This window comes from Balaenoptera ricei, chromosome 4 (genome assembly GCF_028023285.1).
Source record: "Balaenoptera ricei isolate mBalRic1 chromosome 4, mBalRic1.hap2, whole genome shotgun sequence".
NCBI classification, from domain to species: domain Eukaryota; kingdom Metazoa; phylum Chordata; class Mammalia; order Artiodactyla; family Balaenopteridae; genus Balaenoptera; species Balaenoptera ricei.
In genome coordinates this window covers 86,334,228-86,355,568 of record NC_082642.1, presented here as the reverse complement: position 1 = coordinate 86,355,568, position 21,341 = coordinate 86,334,228, and the positions used below count along the sequence as shown (strand labels likewise).

At 41.0% G+C, this 21,341-nt stretch overlaps 1 protein-coding gene across 3 annotated transcripts in view; it reads left to right on the top strand.

Moving 5' to 3' along the window:
- The window catches only part of ATP13A4 (ATPase 13A4), a 141,126-nt gene extending 126,258 nt beyond the window's left edge, over positions 1–14,868 (top strand). Inside the window, exons 26-30 of one of the 3 annotated variants that reach the window (XM_059920781.1) lie at positions 3,284–3,455; positions 4,175–4,368; positions 5,577–5,665; positions 8,094–8,174; positions 12,765–14,868. In XM_059920781.1, coding sequence (XP_059776764.1) covers positions 3,284–3,455; positions 4,175–4,368; positions 5,577–5,665; positions 8,094–8,174; positions 12,765–12,977 — 749 coding nt within the window. In that variant the 3' untranslated portion in view covers positions 12,978–14,868. Of the gene's footprint in view, positions 1–3,283; positions 3,456–4,174; positions 4,369–5,576; positions 5,666–8,093; positions 8,175–12,764 lie in introns of those variants that run through there. The other 2 variants (XM_059920782.1, XM_059920783.1) reach the window with 2 other exon arrangements.
- The last annotated feature ends 6,473 nt before the right edge of the window (positions 14,869–21,341 follow it).

Genomic DNA, 21,341 nt, shown 5'->3' with positions numbered 1-21,341 from the left:
ACACGTATAGATAAAGAAATTTGAATTATGTTTTCTATATAATAGTTGTGTATCCTGGTTTTCTTAGTTTAACTTTATGACCACTTTTTAAAAAAATTATTTATTTATTTATTTATTTATGGCTGTGTTGGGTCTTCATTTCTGTGCGATGGCTTTCTCTAGTGGTGGCAAGCGGGGGCCACTCCTCATCGCGGTGTGCGGGCCTCTCATTATCGCGGCGTGCGGGCCTCTCATTATCGCGGCCTCTCCCGTTGCGGAGCACAGGCTCCAGACGCGCAGGCTCAGCAATTGCGGCCCACGGGCTTAGTCGCTCCGCGGCATGTGGGATCCTCCCAGACCAGGGCTCGAACCCGCGTCCCCCACACTGGCAGGCAGACTCTCAACCACTGCGCCACCAGGGAAGCCCATGACCACTTTTTTATGTGTAAATATTTTCATTCTTTTTTATTGTCGTAAATTATACATAACATAATATTTCCCATTTTCACCATTTTTAAGTGTACAATTCAGGAGCATTAATTACATTCACAACATTGTGCAACCATCACCACTATCTATTTCTATTTTTTTTCATCACCCCAAACAGAAACACTTTACCCATTAAGCAATAACTCCCATTGCCCCTCCACCTAGCCTCTGATAACCGCTAAACTATTTTTTGTCTCTATGAATTTGCCAGTTCAAGATGTTTCAAATAAGTTGAACCATACAATGTTTGTCCCTTTGTTTCTGGCATATCTTATTCGCATAATTCTTTCATGATTCATCTATGTTGTAGCATGTTTCAGAACTTCATTCGTTTTTATGGCTGAATAATATTCCATTATATATATACCACATTTTAATGTTGATGTGTTGAAACTCAACTGATTTTTATGTGTTGATCTTGTATCCTGCAACATAGCTGAATTCATTTATCAACTCTAGCAGTTTTCTTGAGGATTCTTTGGGATTTCCAATATTCGGTATCATGTCACTTGTGAATAGAGATAGTTTTACTTCTTTCCTCCAACTTGAATGACTTTTATTTCTTTTTCTTCTCTAATTGCTCTAGATAGAACTTCTAATGCAATGCTGAATAACAGTGGTGAAAGTAGGCATCCTTGTTTTGTTCCTGATTTTAGGGGGGAAAGCTTTCAATCTTTCACCCTTGAGTGTGATGTTAACTGTAGGTTTTTTTATTACATAATATATAATTATGAGGATTACATGTAATATGCGAAATGTGTAACAATCTAGTTTGAATAGGTACCTTAACTTTAGTAGCATATAAGAACTCTGCTACTTTACAGGTCTGTCTCCTCCTTTTATGCTGTTGTAGTCAAATTACATCTTTATCCATTGTGTGCCCAATAACATATGTATATAATTGTTCTTTTATGCATTTGTCTTTTAAATCATGTAGGAATAAAAATCTGAGTTAAAAAACACAAATACAATAATATAGGATTTTATATTTGCCCAAATAATTACCTTTACTGGGCAAAATGAGTATGTCAATAAAGAGATAGAAATTATAAAAGAGGATTCTTTAAAAAGAATGTCTTTGGGCTTCATTTTAAAATTTCCTTCTCTTTAATACTCTCCTTTTGTTCACATTATTTCTCTGATTTCCTTCAGTTCTTTGAGCATGTTAAAAACAGTTGTATTAAAGTCTTTGCCCAGTAAGTCCAACGTCTGGGCTTCCTCAGAAATAATTTCTGTCAATTTATTTTATTCCATTAAATATTATAATGTTGTAACTCTGGAAATCAGATTCTTTCCCTTCCCCAGGGCTTGATGTTTTTTGTTTTGCTGCTTTTTGAAGACTGTAGTAGTCCATTTATTTAGTGACTTTTCTAAACTATTTTTGCAAAGATTAGATCAGTTGTCATGTGTGGTCACTAAAATCTCTATTGCTTTAGCTTTTGTTCAGCTAGTGTTTTGACAGAGATATCCATGAGTTGAATTCCACGAGTTTAAAAACATGAACAAAGAAATACCTCTCCCAGTCTTTGCAGACTAGTTCTGTGCTGGGGCACTTCAACACTTAACTAAGCTTGTGCTGAGTCTAGCAATTATCCAGGGCTGAAAGCTTAGGGTCTTTTCTGGTCTTTTCTGAGCATACATCTTTGGCAGGCATATGGCTTTCTATATTCCCCAACATGCACAGGTACTTTTGAATACCATAATTTTCCAAATAAATGCTCCTTAACTTTTCTTTCTAGGCCTCAGGTTGTTATTTTATGTCTCAACTGTAATCTTTTGCTCCCCATGACTATGGGTAGCTTGTTAGCCTTAACAGTGTTTTTAAGGAGTGCATGCTGCTTTTCCACCCTGACTAAGTTTTGTATTAGGCAAAACAGAGATGATCACCTTGCATCAGTTCTCCAGGTAGCTCCCAGACAGGTTAGAACAGACAGACACAATAATTTGTGGATAAAGTCTGCTTTTCCCCTTTTGTAACCAGGGACCAGGATCCCCCGCTGGGAATGCAGACAACCATGTTCAAGATTGCCATTGAGCTAAGGAGGGAGGGGGGCAAGGGCAAGTAAAAATGCCACAAAGCTTTCTTCCCATTTTTAAGTTGTCTTTTTCTTAATTCAGCATTTGCTTGGTTGCTGTAAACTTTCGTCTGTTTTTCAGAGTTCTGACAAAGTTGCTTCTGACAGTTTCCTTTTGTTTTTCAATGTTTCTGTGGAGGGATGGGATGTTGGAGTTGCTAATCTGCCATTTGGTTGATGTCACTCCTCATTTTGTTATTAAATATTTGAAAACATTACTTCTTAGTGACTGTATGTTGTTTCATTCTAGAGATGTACCATAATTTATTGTAAATGATGCTGTGATGAACATCTTCCTACATCTCTGATTTTTTAGCTTAGGATAAATTTCCAGAAATGGAATAGCTATGCCAAAGGTTATGAACATTTTTCAATCTTTTCATATTTATTGCCAAATTGCCCTGCAGAAGGTATTTTTGTGTCAATATACATTTCCACAAGGAGTGTATGAGAGTGCTCACTTCATCACTTCCTCATCTATAATTTAATAGTCTTTGCTTATTTAATAGGGGGGAAAAGGGCATCTTGTTGTTGTTCTATGTCTGCTCTTTCAAGAATTCCTCATATGACTTGAGTTTGAATTCATTCATTGTTTTATTCCCTTACTTTGTGATGTATCAATATTTCAATTTGTCAATTTCCTCAGATATATGGGCCCAAGAAGTTACACCATTCTTCTGATGAAGAATACAAACTTTTCCTGCTCTCATATACATATAAAACTTGAATTTATTTTGTAGTGAATTTGAATGGTGCCTATCCCAAGCTGGTGCCTTTCAGACCTGCAGGACGGCTGATCTCCCCGCCTCTGCTGCTTTCTGTGATTCTCAACATTCTTCTCAGCCTGGCCATGCACATTGTGGGCTTCATTCTGGTTCAGAGGCAGCCTTGGTATTCCATGGGGATGCACAGGTACGATCACAGCCTTAGATTGTCACATTCTAATTTCTGTCAAACATCATCTGGCCCATATGTTGGGAGGCAAATGGGTCTTCATTCTACTAAAGCTTTGGCTTCCTTAAGGCCCTTGGCAGTTTTCCAGTTATCTCTTCTTTGTAGCACAGCTTGGTGGCATCATTCATTAGCACTTATCTTTGCTCATCTTGAATGATAGTAAACTCTGACCGTCTTTTTTATCTAGGGTAACCATGCATTATAGTTTGGCTAAGCAGCCCTATTTTAAGCCTGATATCCCAAAGAAATGATTATATTTTTTCCTTTTACATTCAAATCTGTGCCTGTTGGATGATAAATTGTACAGTCACACTACTTGTAAATGTTCAGAAATCTGAAGCAAATAGAGGGAAGTGTCATGACTTACTCATATCTTTTTTCTCTCACATAGTCTTAATACATTATTGGTGCCCAACTTATTGAATAAATAACTTGTTGGATCTGTTATCTATCTATCTATCTATTGATATCTATCTATCATCTATCTATCAATCATCTATCCATCTACCCAAAATATAGATCTATACATACTGGTTTCTTTTTCCTTACTTTTCAGTATATTCTTTCCCAAAGTGTAGGCAATTATAGAAGCATTGAGGACATGTAGTTGTGTAGATACATATGCTTCGTAAGGGATTGTCATCTCACTTCATTAGCTTCTTTGGTTTCCTTTTTAGTACCTGCACAGTGCAAAATGAAACCACCTCAAAGTTAACCATTTCTCCAACTGCTCCAGATAAGATCGGAAGTAATGGTGTCTTCACAAGTTTTGAGAACACTACTATATGGTTCTTGGGAACAATCAACTGTATCATTGTGGCTCTTGTCTTCTCTAAAGGGAAACCATTTAGGCAGCCCACCTACACAAACTGTGAGTAGAACTGTACCATATCAGAGGTGAGAGGTCATCAGAGAGGAGAACAGATACTTCGGGTCACTCAAGGAGCAATTGCAGAGTTGGCACTCATCTAGGGTCTTCTGACTTCCACTCCAGGTCTCTGTAAACACATGCAGCCTTATTTCCTGGTCCTTTGCTACCTCCCTCAAAGCTGCATTAAATACTAGAGTTTCTTAATCCACCTCTTCCCTTCCCTAGAAATTTGTCTCTAGGTATCTTTTCATGGGTTCACTCCAAATTGGGAAGACACGTTTAATTCTCTGCTTGTTAGTACTTGTCAGAATTCATCTCAGAGGAGATGGGGAGAAGGTCACAGCACTCAGTTGGAAGTGTCTCCTGCCATGAATACAATGGTTGGGATGACACTGTGTGATTGGCAGTTCTGGGAGCGGGTCCAGCCTGGAGGAGCCTGACTATAGAAAGTTGTTGAGATTCTTGGCCAAAGTACCTCTCACCTCCTTAGAGTCTGGGCTGAGGGTGGGGGTGAGTGTTAGGAGAAGTAGGTGACCTGTTTAGCTTTTGGGACATGTATTTGCATAGCATCACTACCCCTCTAATTGGGAAAATTTAGAAGCACAAGTTGAAGAATCAATATCCTCAGAAAAATTTGTTCGGAGAAAATTATTTTGCTCTTCTTCTTGGGATGAGGAAGCAATCGAATGCTGACCTCCGCATGATTGCAATTCAAACATTTGTTTATTTACACCCCTCCATTTTCCCAGAAAAGGATTTGAAGCAGATGATTTTTGTTTAACATCTTTATTGGAGTATAATTGCTTTACAATGGTGTGTTAGTTTCTGCTTTACAACAAAGTGAATCAGCTATACACATACATGTAAGGCAGATGATTTGCATTAAAGAGACTCAGATACTTGGTTATCTCCAAGGCATTTTTTGAAAATGTTATTTTGTCAGTATTACCCTATATGTATGTCCCATTTTTATTAATTGAAACATGTAACATGCATGTGAAATTTTCCACTTACCTCAAGGACATACATAGAAATCGTAGAGGTGAGACCCATTGCATAGAAATGAGTACTTTTCATCTATTTTGCTGAGTTTGGATGTAGAAATCAAGTAAATCTAATCAGTGTTAATCTAGAGTATGTGTATCAATGGATGTGATACTCTGGACTCAGATTTCTCTAAATGATAGCTTGTGTTCTTATTTCCGCAGATATATTTGTCCTTGTGCTGGTCATACAGCTGAGTGTGTGTCTATTCATTCTATTTGCCGATATTCCAGAATTATATAGGCGTCTGGATGTAAGTCTTATCTCTGGGATATGATGATATTTTATAGTTATATAACACCCTGACTTCAAAAAGCAGGCCACAATTGCAATTGACATGGATTCTTTTTTTATTTTTATTTTTTCAAGATGGGACTCTTGTGTGCTCCAACATTTAAATTTTTATTTATTTATATTTATTTTTGGCTGTGTTGGGTCTTCGTTTCTGTGTGAGGGCTTTCTCTAGTTGCGGCAAGCGGGGGCCACTCTTCATCGCGGTGCGCGGGCCTCTCACTGTCGCGGCCTCTCTTGTTGCGGAGCACAAGCTCCAGACGCACAGGCTCAGTAGTTGTGGCTCACGGGCCTAGTTGCTCCGCGGCATGTGGGATCTTCCCAGACCAGGACTCGAACCCGTGTCCCCTGCATTGGCAGGCAGATTCTCAACCGCTGTGCCACCAGGGAAGCCCCCGACATGGATTCTTGACACCTATTATTCTTTTGAGATGGTAGGGTTAAAATGAATGCTGAATTTATTCATATTTTTTATTTAAGCTGGTCGGGAAATAAAATTCTGTCTAGCCTTAATTTCAAGTATTTCAAAAGCATTGAACATTTTTCCTTTAAAAGATCCCTGTAAGATTGGAAATTCTATTTATATATTTTCTCTTTCAAATGTGAGAGAATTTTCTCTTAAATGGTTTTGCTTTGAAGCTGTTTAAAACAGTTTTGCCTATAACACTTTCGGGGTTAATTCTCAAATCTGTATTTACATCTTTTTTTAAAACTCTTTAAAAACGTGTTTTTCTGTATTACATACTTAATGTCTGCAAAACTTAGGTTCAAAGATCCATATCTTACCTCAAGTACTCTCTTACAGTTTTGTAATTTTGAAACAACTGTGAAACTCTAGAAGAGACAGAAATTTTACATATTCAAGCAAGGGAAAATGTATATTTTGATTCCTCTAATCTATTCTTCTTTTGAATTAGAAGTTAATCATTAATAAATGTCCTTTAGGCCAATAAATAGGATACAGAAGAGATGATAAAGGGAACTGAGCTTTTAGTTCTTTGTAAAATTGCCTGTCTGCTTCTCCATCTCAAAGATAAGTTTCATGAGGGCCAAGATCCTATCTTATTCACTCTTGTATTACCAGTGCCTGGCATAGTGAATGGCACATAATGGCAATGACTGACTGACTGATCATTGTAGATCAGGTTCCTAAATGTAGACAAGCACTTGGAATACATAGTGCATTCCAAACCAGCAACACCTTCACAAACCCATGGTGAGATTTGACATATAAACTAATATCTACATTCAGTTTTTCATTTTTATAATTGTATTACTGTGGTCAACAGTATAATTGTATTCATGAGTTAGATTAGATACTCATGGAGATAAACAGTCTTTGCCCACTAGTCTTCTAAATGAGTTAAAATTCCTTAATCCTGCAGAAGTTAAGGTTAAAACATGTTGGATTTAGTTACACTCTTTAGTTAGTGAAAACTGTTTCAGAGGGGCTGGGACCTCTTGTAAAAAAATAAGGAACGTATTTGGTTTGGAGGGAACCTGTGCAGAGTCATTGCCAGCATGACTTCAAAAGATTCTGCAAAGGATTATTGCTCACCTTAAAAATAATTATTTTTCTTATTACATAAAATGACGGGTGCATTTTAGAAAATGTAACTATGCAGGTAAGGAAAATTATAACATTATTGACTATAGCCTTCCATCTTTGAAAATTCATATATTATAAATGTGTGTTTGACTGATTTATGAAGTTTATTTTATTTTAAATGGAATCATGCTGCTTTGCAACCTAATTATTGCTCATTTTTTTTTTTTAAATTCATGTTTTTTTTTAAATAGAGAAAACATTCCCATGGTTTAAAATTCAGAAGTTTAGAGAAGTTATGTGATGAAAACCTCCCTCCCATCCTTGTCCCCCGAATACCAGTTCCTCTCTCTGGAGACAACTGATAACACCAGTTTATTTTACATACTTTCAGATATGTATTATACATGTATCCATATACATTTCTTATATGTATATTCTACCACGTTTACCCAAATAGTAGCAAACTGTTACATTTGTCCAAGTCTTCTGAGATGGAGATATCCAGGTGAGGTGAGATGTGTAAGAAAGTTATTGGAAGAATTACCTATGAAGGAAAAAAAAAAAAAAAGATTAGGAAGCCAGTGGAGGTGGGGAGGATGCCACACTATGATGTGGGTCTGACCCCTGTGAAGGACAGAGGGAAGGAACGCGAGCTGGATGAGTTGAGTTTCAGACTGCAGCGCGATTCCAAGAAAGTCAAGCCAAAGTTGCCCATCAGAGGTGTCTAGTGTCTCACAAGAATGAGTGTGGTTAGGAGCCCTGCATGTACACTGTGAACAGCATGAAGTTTTTGCAGCATAATTAGTCTTCGGACTGACTGTGCTTTTTCATCTCCCACCAGCTGCTCTGCACTCCTGTCCTGTGGAGGGTCTACATTGTCATTATGCTCGGCTCCAATATCATTGTGTCCCTTGTCGTGGAGGTAAGTGGCCTCAGGTTGCTGATTGCTAGTTGGGGTGGCGGAGGCATTCTCTGGGAGCCTGAAAAAGGAACAGCTTTAGCTGACAAGGTTCAACAGTGCAAGGGTCTCCCTTCCTTGGCAACATGAGCAATGACGCTTCCCTCTGATGAATTCCAAACAAGGCATTCGTTTGCCTATCTGTAAAGTGGGGCTGGGGAGGATGGGAGAAGGTCCTATCCATTTCTAAAATTCACAAATAGAGACCCAACTCAATTCATTCAAATTTCTTCAAAAGAAACTGATATATGAGTCACATACTATAAGATTCACCTTTTTAAAGTGTACAGTTCAGTGACTTTTAATATGTTCACTGAGTTGTGCAACCTCCAACACTGTCTAATTCCAGAACATTCTCATCGCCCTGAAAGAAATCCCACACCCATTAGCAGTCACTCCTTATTTCCCCTTCTTCCTCCTTCACCCCCTGGCAACTACTAAACTACTTTCTGTCTCTATGGATTTGCCTATTCTGGACATTTCATATAAAGGGGATCATACAGTATGTGGCCTTTTGTGTCTGGCTTCTTTCACTGAACAACTTCTATCATTTTTACTTTACAGATGGGAAATGAGATTCAGAGTGAGCTTTTCCCAGCTTTTATTCTTTATGCTGCATTTCCCCAGGAAAATGAGCTTGTGCTCCCCATTTGCCTTGCTACGCGCTTTACTCTCTCCTCCTTCAAGGCTGTTAGACACAATCCCCATTTCTTAAAGCCCACTCTTGGGGAGGGGGCGCCCCAGAAAAGGCATCCATTCTGTAGGAGGGATGAGCTTTAAGACTCCATCTGTCCCCATTCCTGCTCTCACTTACAAACCCAGACTGGTTCCAGTGAGGGGGGATTCGTGGTGGGCTGGCGCACCTGGGGCCTGATGGCCCTGCAGTATTTTGTATGCAGGAGCTCCAGAGCCTTCCTTACTAAGCAGGGTAAAGGCTGCGCAGGAGCTGGTGGCGGAACAGGACATAGAATTAGGATAAGGAGCATCGATCTCTTTGTTAAACCAGGACTTCTCAAACTTGAGTGGGCATCAGAATTCCCTGGAGGGCTTGTTAAAACACAGATTGTCCAGCACTGCCCCAGCATTTCTGATTTGGTAGGTCTGAAGTAGATACAAGCTTTTGTTTCTAATAAGTTGCCAGGTAATTCTGATGCAGCTGACTCAGGAATCACACTGAGGAGTCCTGTGCTAAACAATATGGTCCCCAAAGCCACCGAATTAATAAAAGAGCATTGCCATGAGAGTCCTCTTATGGAGTTGCAGAAAGATGGTCCTTGTCCTTTAAGGGATAATCTTATGTATATATCTTATTCCTGTCCATGATCATGTTATTTCTTCTGTCTAGTACATCTTTCCCCATTTCTGCATATTGACATACCATTCCATCCTCTGTGGCACAGCTAGAGTATTAGCCTGTTCATAAATTTTTCCTGATGCCTGGATCAGTTAGGCAAGTAACAAAGCTCAGCAAACAGTGCAAACAACAAAGATATTTACTGACTCACTTAACAAGAAGATTGGAAGCCAGTGGCTTCAGATCTAGTTTAGTGTCTCTGTGGCATCATTGGGGCTCTGCATTCTTCCACCTTTTTGTCTCACCATCCTTAGATGTTGGCCTTCATGTTTGTGCTTGTTGCTTATGGGGCCCAGCCAGCTCCCATGTAGCTGGCCTTATGTCTGTTTTCAGTGCAGAAAAAAAATGGAAGAAGAGGTACCAGCAAGCTTTTTTTTTTCCCACAAGTATGAACCTTTTATCAGGAAGCAAAAAATTTCCTGCAGCCCACAAGAAGGCTTCCTCTTATGCCTCATTACTCAGAACTCTGTCTCATAGTCAGCTTTAGTAGAAAAGGACTCTGGGAAAGTGGATCTATGCCAAAAAGTTAGACAAATTGGCTTAGACTAGTTATGATTTTTTTTTAAGGTGGGCAGGGAAGAGCCAGGAGGAATGGGCTGTAGGGTAATCAAGCAACAAAGTCTGCCAGAATCCCCCAGCAGGAAGCCGTTCTCCTTCAGTATATTTGCAGCTAAGAATATAGCTGCAGGGTAGTCTACCTGGGTTTGAATCCTGGCTCCACCTTTCTTGTGGTCTGACTTTGGTCAAGTTCACTACACTTCTCTGTGTCTCTGTTTCCTCATCTGCAAAATGATGATAATAATGGTACCTTATTGCAAAATGATGATAATAATGGTACCTTATCTCATAGGTTACTGTGAGCATGAAATGTAAACAGTGAAAAGCACATAGTAAGCGCTTAGTAAATATAAGCTCTTATTATTATGTTATCTCTTGTGGTACTTACCATTCCTTACTTTGTGTCTAGCAATCATTTATTCATTCACTCTTTCCACAAGCATTTGTTGAACCCGTGCCTTGTACTAGGGCATGATGTGAAAAGGATAATAATAGCAGAGGGGTAGAGCTCACAATCTACAGGGAGAAAGAAGACAAGCGTTATAGTTATCTGGGTATAAATTTCTTTTTTTGCTTGCCATTAAACTATGGCAAGAAGTCATCTTACTAGCTATAACAACTGCTTTATTCTATTAGGAGCTGGGTAAGGGTTTATTCAATTCTTAAATGTAAGAAGTGAGCCTGCCCACCCCCAGCAGATGGAGACGGTAATTTGATACTCACGAAACAAGTTTGAGTGAGACCTTATCCTTACTTGCTGGGTCTCATGATCTAACCTCCTGCTAACAAGCAGAGGAGCTAATGTGGATAGCTTTAACACCCTCCCTTTTATTACTTATGCATTGTGTGAATGCGTGTGTGTGTATATATGTATGTGTGTGTGTATATATATATATATATATATATATATATATATATATATATATATATACATATATATGAATTATTTGAATGTCTGTCAGAAGAGCTCATGTGATGAAGTTTTGTTTTTTTCTTTAAGAAATGGTATATCATCAAGGCTTTCTTTTGTTTCTCATTCTACATCTAATTTACAATGTACAGTGACAGGACAGATTATTTCTCAGTGCTTTCTTTGATTCCCTTTTCAGAGCAGCAAAGTAATACAGGTCATCACATTTGTAGAATTGTACCAAAGCTCAAGATACTGTGTAGAGCACTAATGTCTTGTGTGTGTGCGTGTGTGTGTGTGTTCATTTGTTTTGTCTGAAGCCTGCTAAGATTTCCTGGACATAAATTAGATTTTAAAACCTTTAATTGAATACCTATGATCCTGCCTTATCTCAGCTCTAAGGAGAACTACTGTTCTCTTGTTAATTAAGGAGGACAAAAAACCTTGCTCTGGGAAAGTAAGGGAACAGGTTTGGCTAGGTGATCCCTGAGGTTTGCAAGATGCTGATAAGATGGCTGTGTGAGTGTTTAACAGCCTGTCGGCAGATGATCAGTTTTTAGAGAATATTCAGACTAGCTGTTCTCTATGATTTCCATGGGCAGTGGACTCAGATGTCAAAGATGGGTGGATTTTAGGAAACCACTATCTCTAGCAAAGTTCCTTGTAGAATCCTACAGAATTAACTCTTTCAGTTTCGCAAAGATACCACTGACAGACACCAAAACCAGTTCTAATTCTATGGGACAGCTTGGGTCCTCATATTTTCCTCTTTGTTTCTTTCATGATAACTTATAAGATGGTCAATCTCTGTGACCACATATGATGAAAAAAATGAATTTAACATAACCCCTCATGTGCTATGTATTATAAGTCATAACTTGGGCTCTATTCAAGGCTCAGTCTAACTCATGAAGTAAAATGCCAGTCCAAAATGTTTTCAAAGGACATACCTTTTGTCATCTTAAAAAACGCATTGCAATGAAATATTTGTAGGTGAAGTTTGGAGGCTTATGTGAATAAGGCTACAATGCACAGCCGTTTGTGAAATGAATAGTTCAGAAGAATGGTAAAGGCAAGTAGCTATGCCATGCCATGCTCTGCATTGTAAGGGGAGTTATATAATCCTAATGACAAATATAAGAGGAAGGAATTATTATTTCTAATCACTGAGGCTCAGATGGGGTAATTAACTTGCCCATAGTAGGTGTCAGAGCTGGGATTCAAATCCAGATCTGTCCAGCTCCGAAACTGTGGCCCACATCCCAAATTTTACCTGTGTTCATGACTACACAGTGATGTGCCAGGGTACACCCAAGTCACATCATAAGCATGGCATATCTTTCTATAAGGTCAATACCATTTGGTAGTAGATAATTTTAAGTGTCATTTATATTAAATCACATAAGGATGCGATATGGAGTGAACTGCAGAATTTGGATGGTTTTACATTTAATTTACATATGAAATCCTTGAGGCAGACTACTTCAAGCTATGTTTCTGGATTCTTGAGACTATGTTTCTCTCTCTTCTTCCAGAAGAGTTTCTTAAGTGGAAAAGTTTGAGAAGCCATGACCTATCACATGAAATCACCTTGGATTTGTCAGAGGCTCAAGTTCTTTGTCAAGCTGGATTGAAGCAGTCAATGCAGTAGTGCCTTATGAGGATCTATGGAAGGCTGTATTCTGGAAACACTTAACCTCTGATTGTAAACAGTAACTCTTTTATTTTGCAGGAGGCCATCATTGAAAATAGAGCCCTGTGGATGATAATCAAAAGATGTTTTGGCTATCAATCAAAAAGCCAGTATCGGATATGGCAGAGGGCCTTGGCAAATGACCCCAGTTGGCCCCCCATAAACCAGACCTCCTACTCTGACATGTCGGCGTGTGGCAGGGGAGTGTCTTACAGCAACCCGGTGTTTGAGAGCAACGAGGAACAACTTTGAAGGCATTGTGATATCCAAGTTTATATAACATAGTAACGATGACAAAAGGGACCAGTTTCAGTGATTTGTTTTTAAGCAGTGAGACTCTTACAATATCAGCTAGAGTTTTTGGAATCAAAAACCTGTCCAATCATGGTGACAAATTAAAGTCTTTTTGATAAAATACTTTCTATAGAACAGAACACTGCCCTAGGAGAGTGTTTTTCTCTTGGCTTCTGAAAGTATTAGAGGTGTTCAGTGATTCAAGAATGGTCCAGGGATGGCAATGGGCCAAGAGATTGGGAGGCTAAAGGAGAAGGAGAGTACTTAATCTTTCTTCTTAGGTAATATATTTTTTAAATGAGTTGAGGGAAAGTAGCATAGAATTGTAAACATGTTAAAGATCATTTTTGAACTCTTATTTCATTGATGGAAAAACAAATGCATGAGAACCATAACACCACTCCTCACTGTCTGGTTTCCTTTCCTTTATGGTACTTTTCAGATTTGAGATGTTTCCTTCCATTTCCGGCCTTCCCCTAAGTATTAGTCAGGATAGGCTTAGCCGATGCTGCAATAACAAACAACTCCAGTATCTCAGTGTCTTAACACTCAAGAGCTTCTGTCTTGATCCGGGTGGCTCTTTAGTATAGCCCTCCTCGGAGTGGTGACTGCTCCAGTCTGATGGCTCCACCGACTCAACACAAGGACTCCATGTATATTGCGATGGGGAAGGAGGATGGAGGCTCTTCACTGTGTCAAAGTGGTACACATCTCTCCCATCACTCACACCACATTAACCAGGGATTTGGCAAAGAAACTGGGGAGTACAGTCTCCTGTATTTAGGGCTGGCTTCATGGGCATACGATCTGGCAGTCTCATAGGGTCTCATGCTCAGAAAGGTCCCATTGTTGGTTTAATACTCTGCTATTGCCATCTTGAAAATCCTTATTTTTAACAAGGATCCCCCAAATTACATAGTTGGTCTGGCTCATATTCCTGGAAAAGAAAGGAAAGTAGCACAAATCAAAGAGCGCTAGAACTGTCCACTAAACTCTGGCTCCTGACGCTGTGAATGTCTATGTTTTAGGAACCCCGCATCTCGTGTGCCCGATTCCAGGAACCACATCCCGTGTGCCCAATTCCAGGAATTTTTACTCCTCTGCTCTATTATTTTGAGAAAAGTTAGTCTTGTGCTACCACGTTATATGTTATCATTAACGTAAGTCCTCATACAACGTATGCATTTCTTAAGCTTGAGGCTTTAGATTTCAGAAAACAAAAATTTCCCTTATTTTATCATTAGTACAATTTGGTTATATTGAGCTCAGCAGACAACACTGAATTCTAGGAAAACATCCACAAATAGTATTTTAAAGCAAAAGCAACATTTTCATGGCAAACATCAAATCCTAAATGAATGTTCTGGGCAGGGAGTGAGTCTCTGGCTGGTTGGCTACTTCCCAAGAGCATCTGCAAGCATTCCCTTACCCGGCTGAACTCCTGAGCGTGGTTCTGGAGCATGGTGCAGATAATTCTGGAACATGGTGTTTCTCAGCCACAAAGTTACCTTGTCGTTTCTGGTTTTAAAATAGGGTGTGAGGGCTTCCCTGGTAGCGCAGTGGTTGAGAATCTGCCTGCTAATGCAGGGGACACGGGTTCGAGCCCTGGTCTGGGAAGATCCCACATGCCGCGGAGCAACTAAGCCCGTGAGCCACAATTACTGAGCCTGCGCGTCTGGAGCCTGTGCTCCGCAACAAGAGAGGCCGCGATAGTGAGAGGCCCGCGCACTGCGATGAAGAGTGGCCCCCGCTTGCCGCAACTAGCGAAAGCCCTCGCACAGAAACGAAGACCCAACACAGCCAAAACTAAATAAATAAATAAATTTATAAAATAGGGTGTGAAGAATCATTAGAGCAGGCTGCAGGATCTTTGTCTTCCTCAGTACAGAAAGAAATGCTTCCTTTGACAAAGTCAGCCTTGGCAGTGATATGAAAGCTCTGAATGTCTTTTTCTAAAACTGATAGTTGTTCTCATCTTTCTAAAGTTGTGGGCAGGGGCAAGCTGGAGATAGTCTGCAGCCTAGTGACGAGCAAGCGTGGGGTGCACCGTTCATACTCTGAAAAGCCTCTCACCAAGTGCTATCACCTCCACTAGCCGTCTGAATTACATAATCCTCCTGGGACTCAGACAGGGAAGGGCTTACCATCAGCATTTTACAGATGAGAAAGCTGAGATTCAGGGTGAGGAGAGCACACCCAGACCTTGGACACAAATCTTCAGCGAACCTGTTGTTACCTCCAAATACCTCCTAATTACTAAGCTCCAACAGGGCAGGGGTGCATGGTGTGATCTCACAGTCAAACAAAGAGTGAATTTCTTCTTTGCCAGGTGCAAGGAGGCAAGCGTTTGCTAATTCCAGGGCCTTCTGTTCAAATGAATTCAAGGCATCCTGCCAGCCTTAGGCTAGAGGTGTGTTAAAAACAAAACAAAACCCCAAACCACAGGTGTCTGCTTGTTTTTCTGCAATTCTGAGCTGCTTTTGTCTTGATCTGAAGTGATTCCATCCTCAGCAATTCACACACAGCTGGCAGGGAACAGGGACGGAGGACTCTGGTTCCTCACCAGCCAAACAGCCGTAAAACCTTGGCCAAAAGGGACTCATTCTAAAGATGGTTCTTGAGACAAACTACATCTTAGAGGCAGTGAATGAAAGACCAGGAAGTGCTTAGCCTGGAAAAATGGGGATTCAGGGGACGCCAGAATGGTATTCAAACACTTGAAGGAGTTACCGTGAGAGAGGAAGCTCTGACCTGGATCCGGTGGCACCACCAGTGGGTGAAGAGCACGATGGGAGTGGCTTCAGGCTGACACGAAGACCACTACCCTAACAGTCAGCACTGCCAGAGGGGGAAGCTGGTGACCTCTGTGTGCACTCCGTGACATTGGTGGTTGCAGCAGATATTCAAAGACCAATAAGCAAGGGAAGTCAAGTATCAGATGAAACTCAATTACCTGCAGGATTCCTTTCAGGCTTGATACGCCCAGTGTCTCAGTCTCACGCTGTGATGCGAACCTTTTATGACTGCTGCCCACACAGATATCAGACTGACCCTGTGGGGGGCTAGGCTGGGGAGGTCCCATGGTGAAGATGCACAGGCTGATGGCTCTGTACCTTGGAAGGTGGCTTCTGATGGAACAGGAACCTAGACAAAAGTTGCACAGAGCGGGGCCCTGACTGCCAAATTGACAGCTGGGGGATACTTCTGATGTGAGTATTTTCTCAGAAAGAGGTGTTTGAAAATTTTGAGGAAAAGAACACGGGACAGTGCCCCAAGCCCAAGGGCAGTGCTACCTGTGCCCGATATGCTTTCCTGACCAGGACTTGGAGGAGAAAAGGACATAGTCATCTGGTCCAAACCATTTGGGAGGGTCCCCTGTATGTTTACTCCAAGGTATACGGCTCTTACCCATAGAGAAGAACCCTGACTCCAGGCTCGCCTTGCTAAATATGCAATGATGGAAATAGAGAATGGAAGTATGGCTGTGCCATGTGCGTCCTTATGTGCTCACAGAAGTGTGTGTTACACACTTGCAGATGTGATGACTGGAAAAAGTGATTATATATTCAGAGCCTTGTATGTTGTTTATGCTATAATAATTTATTCTGTACGAAGGAGGCAAGTAAAATCTATCATTCTGTTGTTCTAAAAGCAGTCTCCCTTTCTCCGCAGTGAAGTCTTTCATTCTGGATAATAAAATGGTGTGGTCTCCTCCAGTAATGCTGAGTCAAAGCAACATCTTTACAAAGTCCCAGGCATTTCTAACACTGCAGATGCTATTATTCCCTGCTTTGTTACAGGACATTACAGTCTCCAAAACACCTGTACACTCGTGCTTTTATTTAAGCCTCATAACAGTCTTAGGAGGAAGGCAAGGCAAGGATTACTATCCTCCTTCTTTTCATGAGGTACCAAATCCTCCAAAGGCTTAGTAACTTGTCCGAGGACACACAGCTCATGAGTGGAGGAGCTGGAGCTGCATTCAGACATGGGACCTCTCTGCCTGCGAAGTCTCTGCTGTGTCACTCTTCCATGTTGTTTTCCCCAGGATGTTTGCAGCACCAACAATCAAGAAGGCAAACAAGGCAACTGTCCAATGGGTTGCCATCATGAGTATGAATTCCTCCAGAAAGAGTTTTTAGTTTTCCTAGAAGTTCTCTTGGACCTAACCATCAATCACAGAAGAGGTCAACTCCCACAGCTGAGAGAGTAAAATCATAAAACCAGAGATCTGTGAGCCTACGTCATGAGATCAGATAAAGCTCTGGTTTTTGCCTTCAGTCTCCAGAAGCAGAAACCTGTATCTCTGCTTGAACTTTGCTCAGCCCCTGCTTTGTACAGCTTTTTTTAGGGTTATATGAATTCTCTCGCGGCTTTGTACTATGCTCACTTCTTTATGCTTAAGGAAAAACCCTTGAAAATTGCTGCCACACAACATTGGTTGTCCTTTGGGTTCCATTAGACTTGTTAAAAGAATCCTCTAAACTTTATCAACGAAATGACTTTCTTCAAAATTGAACAAACATACAAATGAAAACAACAATGACAAAACACACCTCTCCTGGAGGTGTTGACAGAGCCTTAGGAGTGAGTCACCCTGGCATTCCCAACCATGTCAAGCTTGTTCCTTCCCTGGGAAGACTGCATTTGCCATCGTTTCTGCCTTGAATGCTCCCCCCGCTCCCACCAACCCCTACCCTCATGGCTGACTCCTTCTCCTTCAGGTTTCAGCTCACTGGTCACTTCTCCAAAAAAGTCTGCCCTGACCCGACCACTTTATCCAAGGGTTTCCTCACCCCATTAGCTCGGTTTGTTTTCTACATAATACTTGCGCAAACGTTCAGGAGACTGAGGTTGAAAAAATCCCAGTTGTCTGAGATCACACACTTAGGAAATGGGTGACCTGAGTCTAAAATCCTAGTCTATAGGTTTCCAAAGGAAGGTCCTTTATGTTTTTCACTCCTAGCCAGATTCTGCTAATCAAATCATCTAATCCACTAGGGAAAAGAATGTAACATGTTGTAGAGCAACATCCATGTTTGAATGTAGAGTACTCAAAGGGTTATCCAGACTCTCCCAGCTCTATTTCCTTGCCATCTCCTTTCGATTCTCTCTCCTTAGTGTTTCAGCTTCATGAAAAATCTGATAAAGCACTGGCCTGTGATAAAGGCTGCACACATATTGACTATGGAAACTCTGTTGAGTTTGAAGTTGTGGATAAGGGTGACAGTGCTGCCAGAAGGTCTCACATACGTTGCATGTATTATGCACTGCACAACTCAAGGGGGCACCATTCACATTGCATCACAAGCAAAAAGTGGTGGTTCTGTGTGATATCAAGAAGGCTTTGTGGGTAAGTGAGGACTTTTCCTTGTGTAACCACAAACGTGGGCGTGCAATGAAGAGTCCCACCCATCCCCCTCCAATCAGTTCTTAAATCCCTGCATGCTCTCTTGGCAGTATTTCTCGAGTAGAACTTCCTCTCCTCCAAGACGTTGGCCACCACCTGCCTGAATATAAGAATCTCTTATCTGGTCTCCCCAGCTGAAGTCTCTCTTCTAGTTTTGCTTCTCAAGGTCCCTATGAATTTTATCGCCCAACTTGATCATGCCACGTCCATGATCAGAAACCATTCATAGTCTAAATTATCTACCAAATAAAATACACATTGTTTAGTAAGGAATTTAAGACCCTTTGCACTGACCACATCTGGCCTCATCTCAGACATTTCTCATCCTTGTACTCTATAATGCAGCAAACTGTCATTCCCACACTCAGTAACTCACTTATTATTCCCAGCATTCTGTAATTCACTTATTCGCAGCATACAGTAACCACTTTCCCACACCAATACCTTTTCCCATGCTGTTTTCTCTATAATTGTTACTCTTATCTTCATACATCCAAATCCCACTTATTTCTCAAGATCCAGTTATAATGCCACCGGATCTGCCAAACCAAATGGGAGACCTCTTTTATCTGCACACACATCACACTATACATACCCATCCTTTGGGTAGCAGGCAGTTCTTTTTACCTTGTATTATCGTCCAGTAGTGTTTCAATTTCCTCCAATGCCTACACAACCCCATTTAACTAGGAGCACATTCTCTGAGGGTAGGGACCAAGTCTGATTCATTTCATTTTCCCACTCTATACGCAGCACAGGGCCATGGTTGAGGTTCTGCAAGCAGCTGTGGCATGACTGAATAAAAAATATAATCACTGGGACATTTTGTTGATTTATTTCTCCTCCTTTGTCTGTGAACATCTGTTTTCTATTCAATACAAAGAAGCTTAACTAAAACATTAGGGTTATGAATAAAAACAACCAAAAGTATAAAAGTATAGTGATTCCAATGTTGTGCTTAATGAGTTTGGCTCATATGTATATACATATACATATACATGGTTTGTATAGTGGGTGGGGGAGGTGTGCTGTGGAATTAGAAGAGCTAGGTATATGCTACAAAGACCATCTCAATATGTAGAGGACACTAGAGGTTTATTTGTGAGTGCAAAGGCTCTCCTAGAAAGGTACTCAACCCGAGGGAAGAGAGAATTGAGGCAAGCAAACTTTTTTGAAAACCAAACAATGGATATTAGGGAACAGGGGGAGAGTTTAAGTATAATTGGCTCTGTATTTTCCAATTTGTTCTCTGGTTTCACCTTACCTTTACAAACTTGCAAGGGCCCAAGGAACAGAAAGCTGTGATGAAAAGAGAGAGAAAGAGATAAAAGATAGAGATAGGGATAGAGATAAAGATGGAGAAAGAGATAGGGATAGAGACAGAGACAGGGGGAGGGATAGAGATAGGGGCCCACTCTGTGGTCGGTGTGTCAGAGTGTGATAAAAGCACAGTGGAGGGAATACACCTGTGGCCTCTGTCACTTTGCAGTGATGTGACTGTGTGAGCACCAGAGGAAGATGCATTTTGCTACTGGCTGAGGGTGTCACACAGAGACCTATAAGTATTATAAACAGCCTGAGCATGTCTCCAAATGGCTAAGGGAGGTAGAAAGTGGTTAAAGAAGATGGAAAATGGGGAGGTGTGACTAGAGTGGCATGCAATTTGGGGTCCCCTGCAACTAACCTCCAAGTCAGATAAAGCCCATAGAAGCCTCATGGAAGCAGCAGAGATCATCTCAGAGTGGTGCTCTGTGTGTCTGTGTGGGAGAGGAGAGCGTCCTGTCACCAGGAGCCCTACTGCAGTACTCCGTGGATCACTCTCAGTGATCCAGGAGAGACTTCAGCATGGCACTGCTTCTGTGATCCTGTTTTTGACTATGGTCCCAGGTTTATGTGACCAGGGAAACATAGGTTATAAAGATAGGAGAGATACCTATCCAGGAGGTGAAGGTGCATTTCATGAAATCATATACAGGAATATTAAGGGGTAAAGCACTCTGAGAAAACAGCTCAGAGCCCCAAGGCCACGCCATGTTCCTGGTCTGCTCAGGAACTGGGCAAAGTACAAGATAAAGTGGCTCCACAGCTGGCTGGATGCTTTTTCCTGAAAGCTGAGTCAGTTCTCTCTTGACCCAGCCCGAGGTTAGCCTTGAGAATTGGATAAGGGCTTCTTAAAGAGCCTCAAGAATTCAGCCACAATCCATGACTAATTGGAAACTGGTTTGATCTGGGGACAATTTTATAGGTTCAGATCCCCCCTAGAGGGATCCTGTAATCTATTTGGTCTGGATGCCAAGAGTCATACTTGGCAAAGGCCAAATATTTGTGTCTGCCCACACCTAACCCTGGCACAGCGGGTGTCCCAGGGCAAACTGGGTAGCTCAGGCCTGCACCTGGAGCCTGTGCGGGTGGGCAGAGCTGGCTTTTGGGGGTGTAGGAACAGCGATGCTAGCTGAGGTCATGTGCTCACGACAAGTACCCCATGTCTGACCTCATCATGGGGGCCACACAGCACTCAGATAGATAAAGTCAATCTCAGAAGTGTCGCTTTCGGGCAATGGCCTATGGCAGGTAAGAGTATAAGCTTAGGAGTCAGGCAGGTCTGAGCTCTAACCCAGAATTCTCTGATTTGTGATTTTGAACAAATTAGTTACTATGTTTGCATCTTAGTTTCCTTGGCTATTGGCATGAGAATATTATTTATTACCTCATTCATAACTGCAAAAATCAAAAGAGATTCAATGTGGCACATAATTTTTTTCCCGACATCTCTCAAGCTTTTTTTTTTTTTTGATAAAAGAACATTTCAAAATTTATTTTGGCATAGAGTAGATATTTACAAGGTTCTTAGCAAGGCAAGTGGGTAGCGTCCTCTGATCTGACCTTAAGACGTGACATCTGGTTTTTTAAGT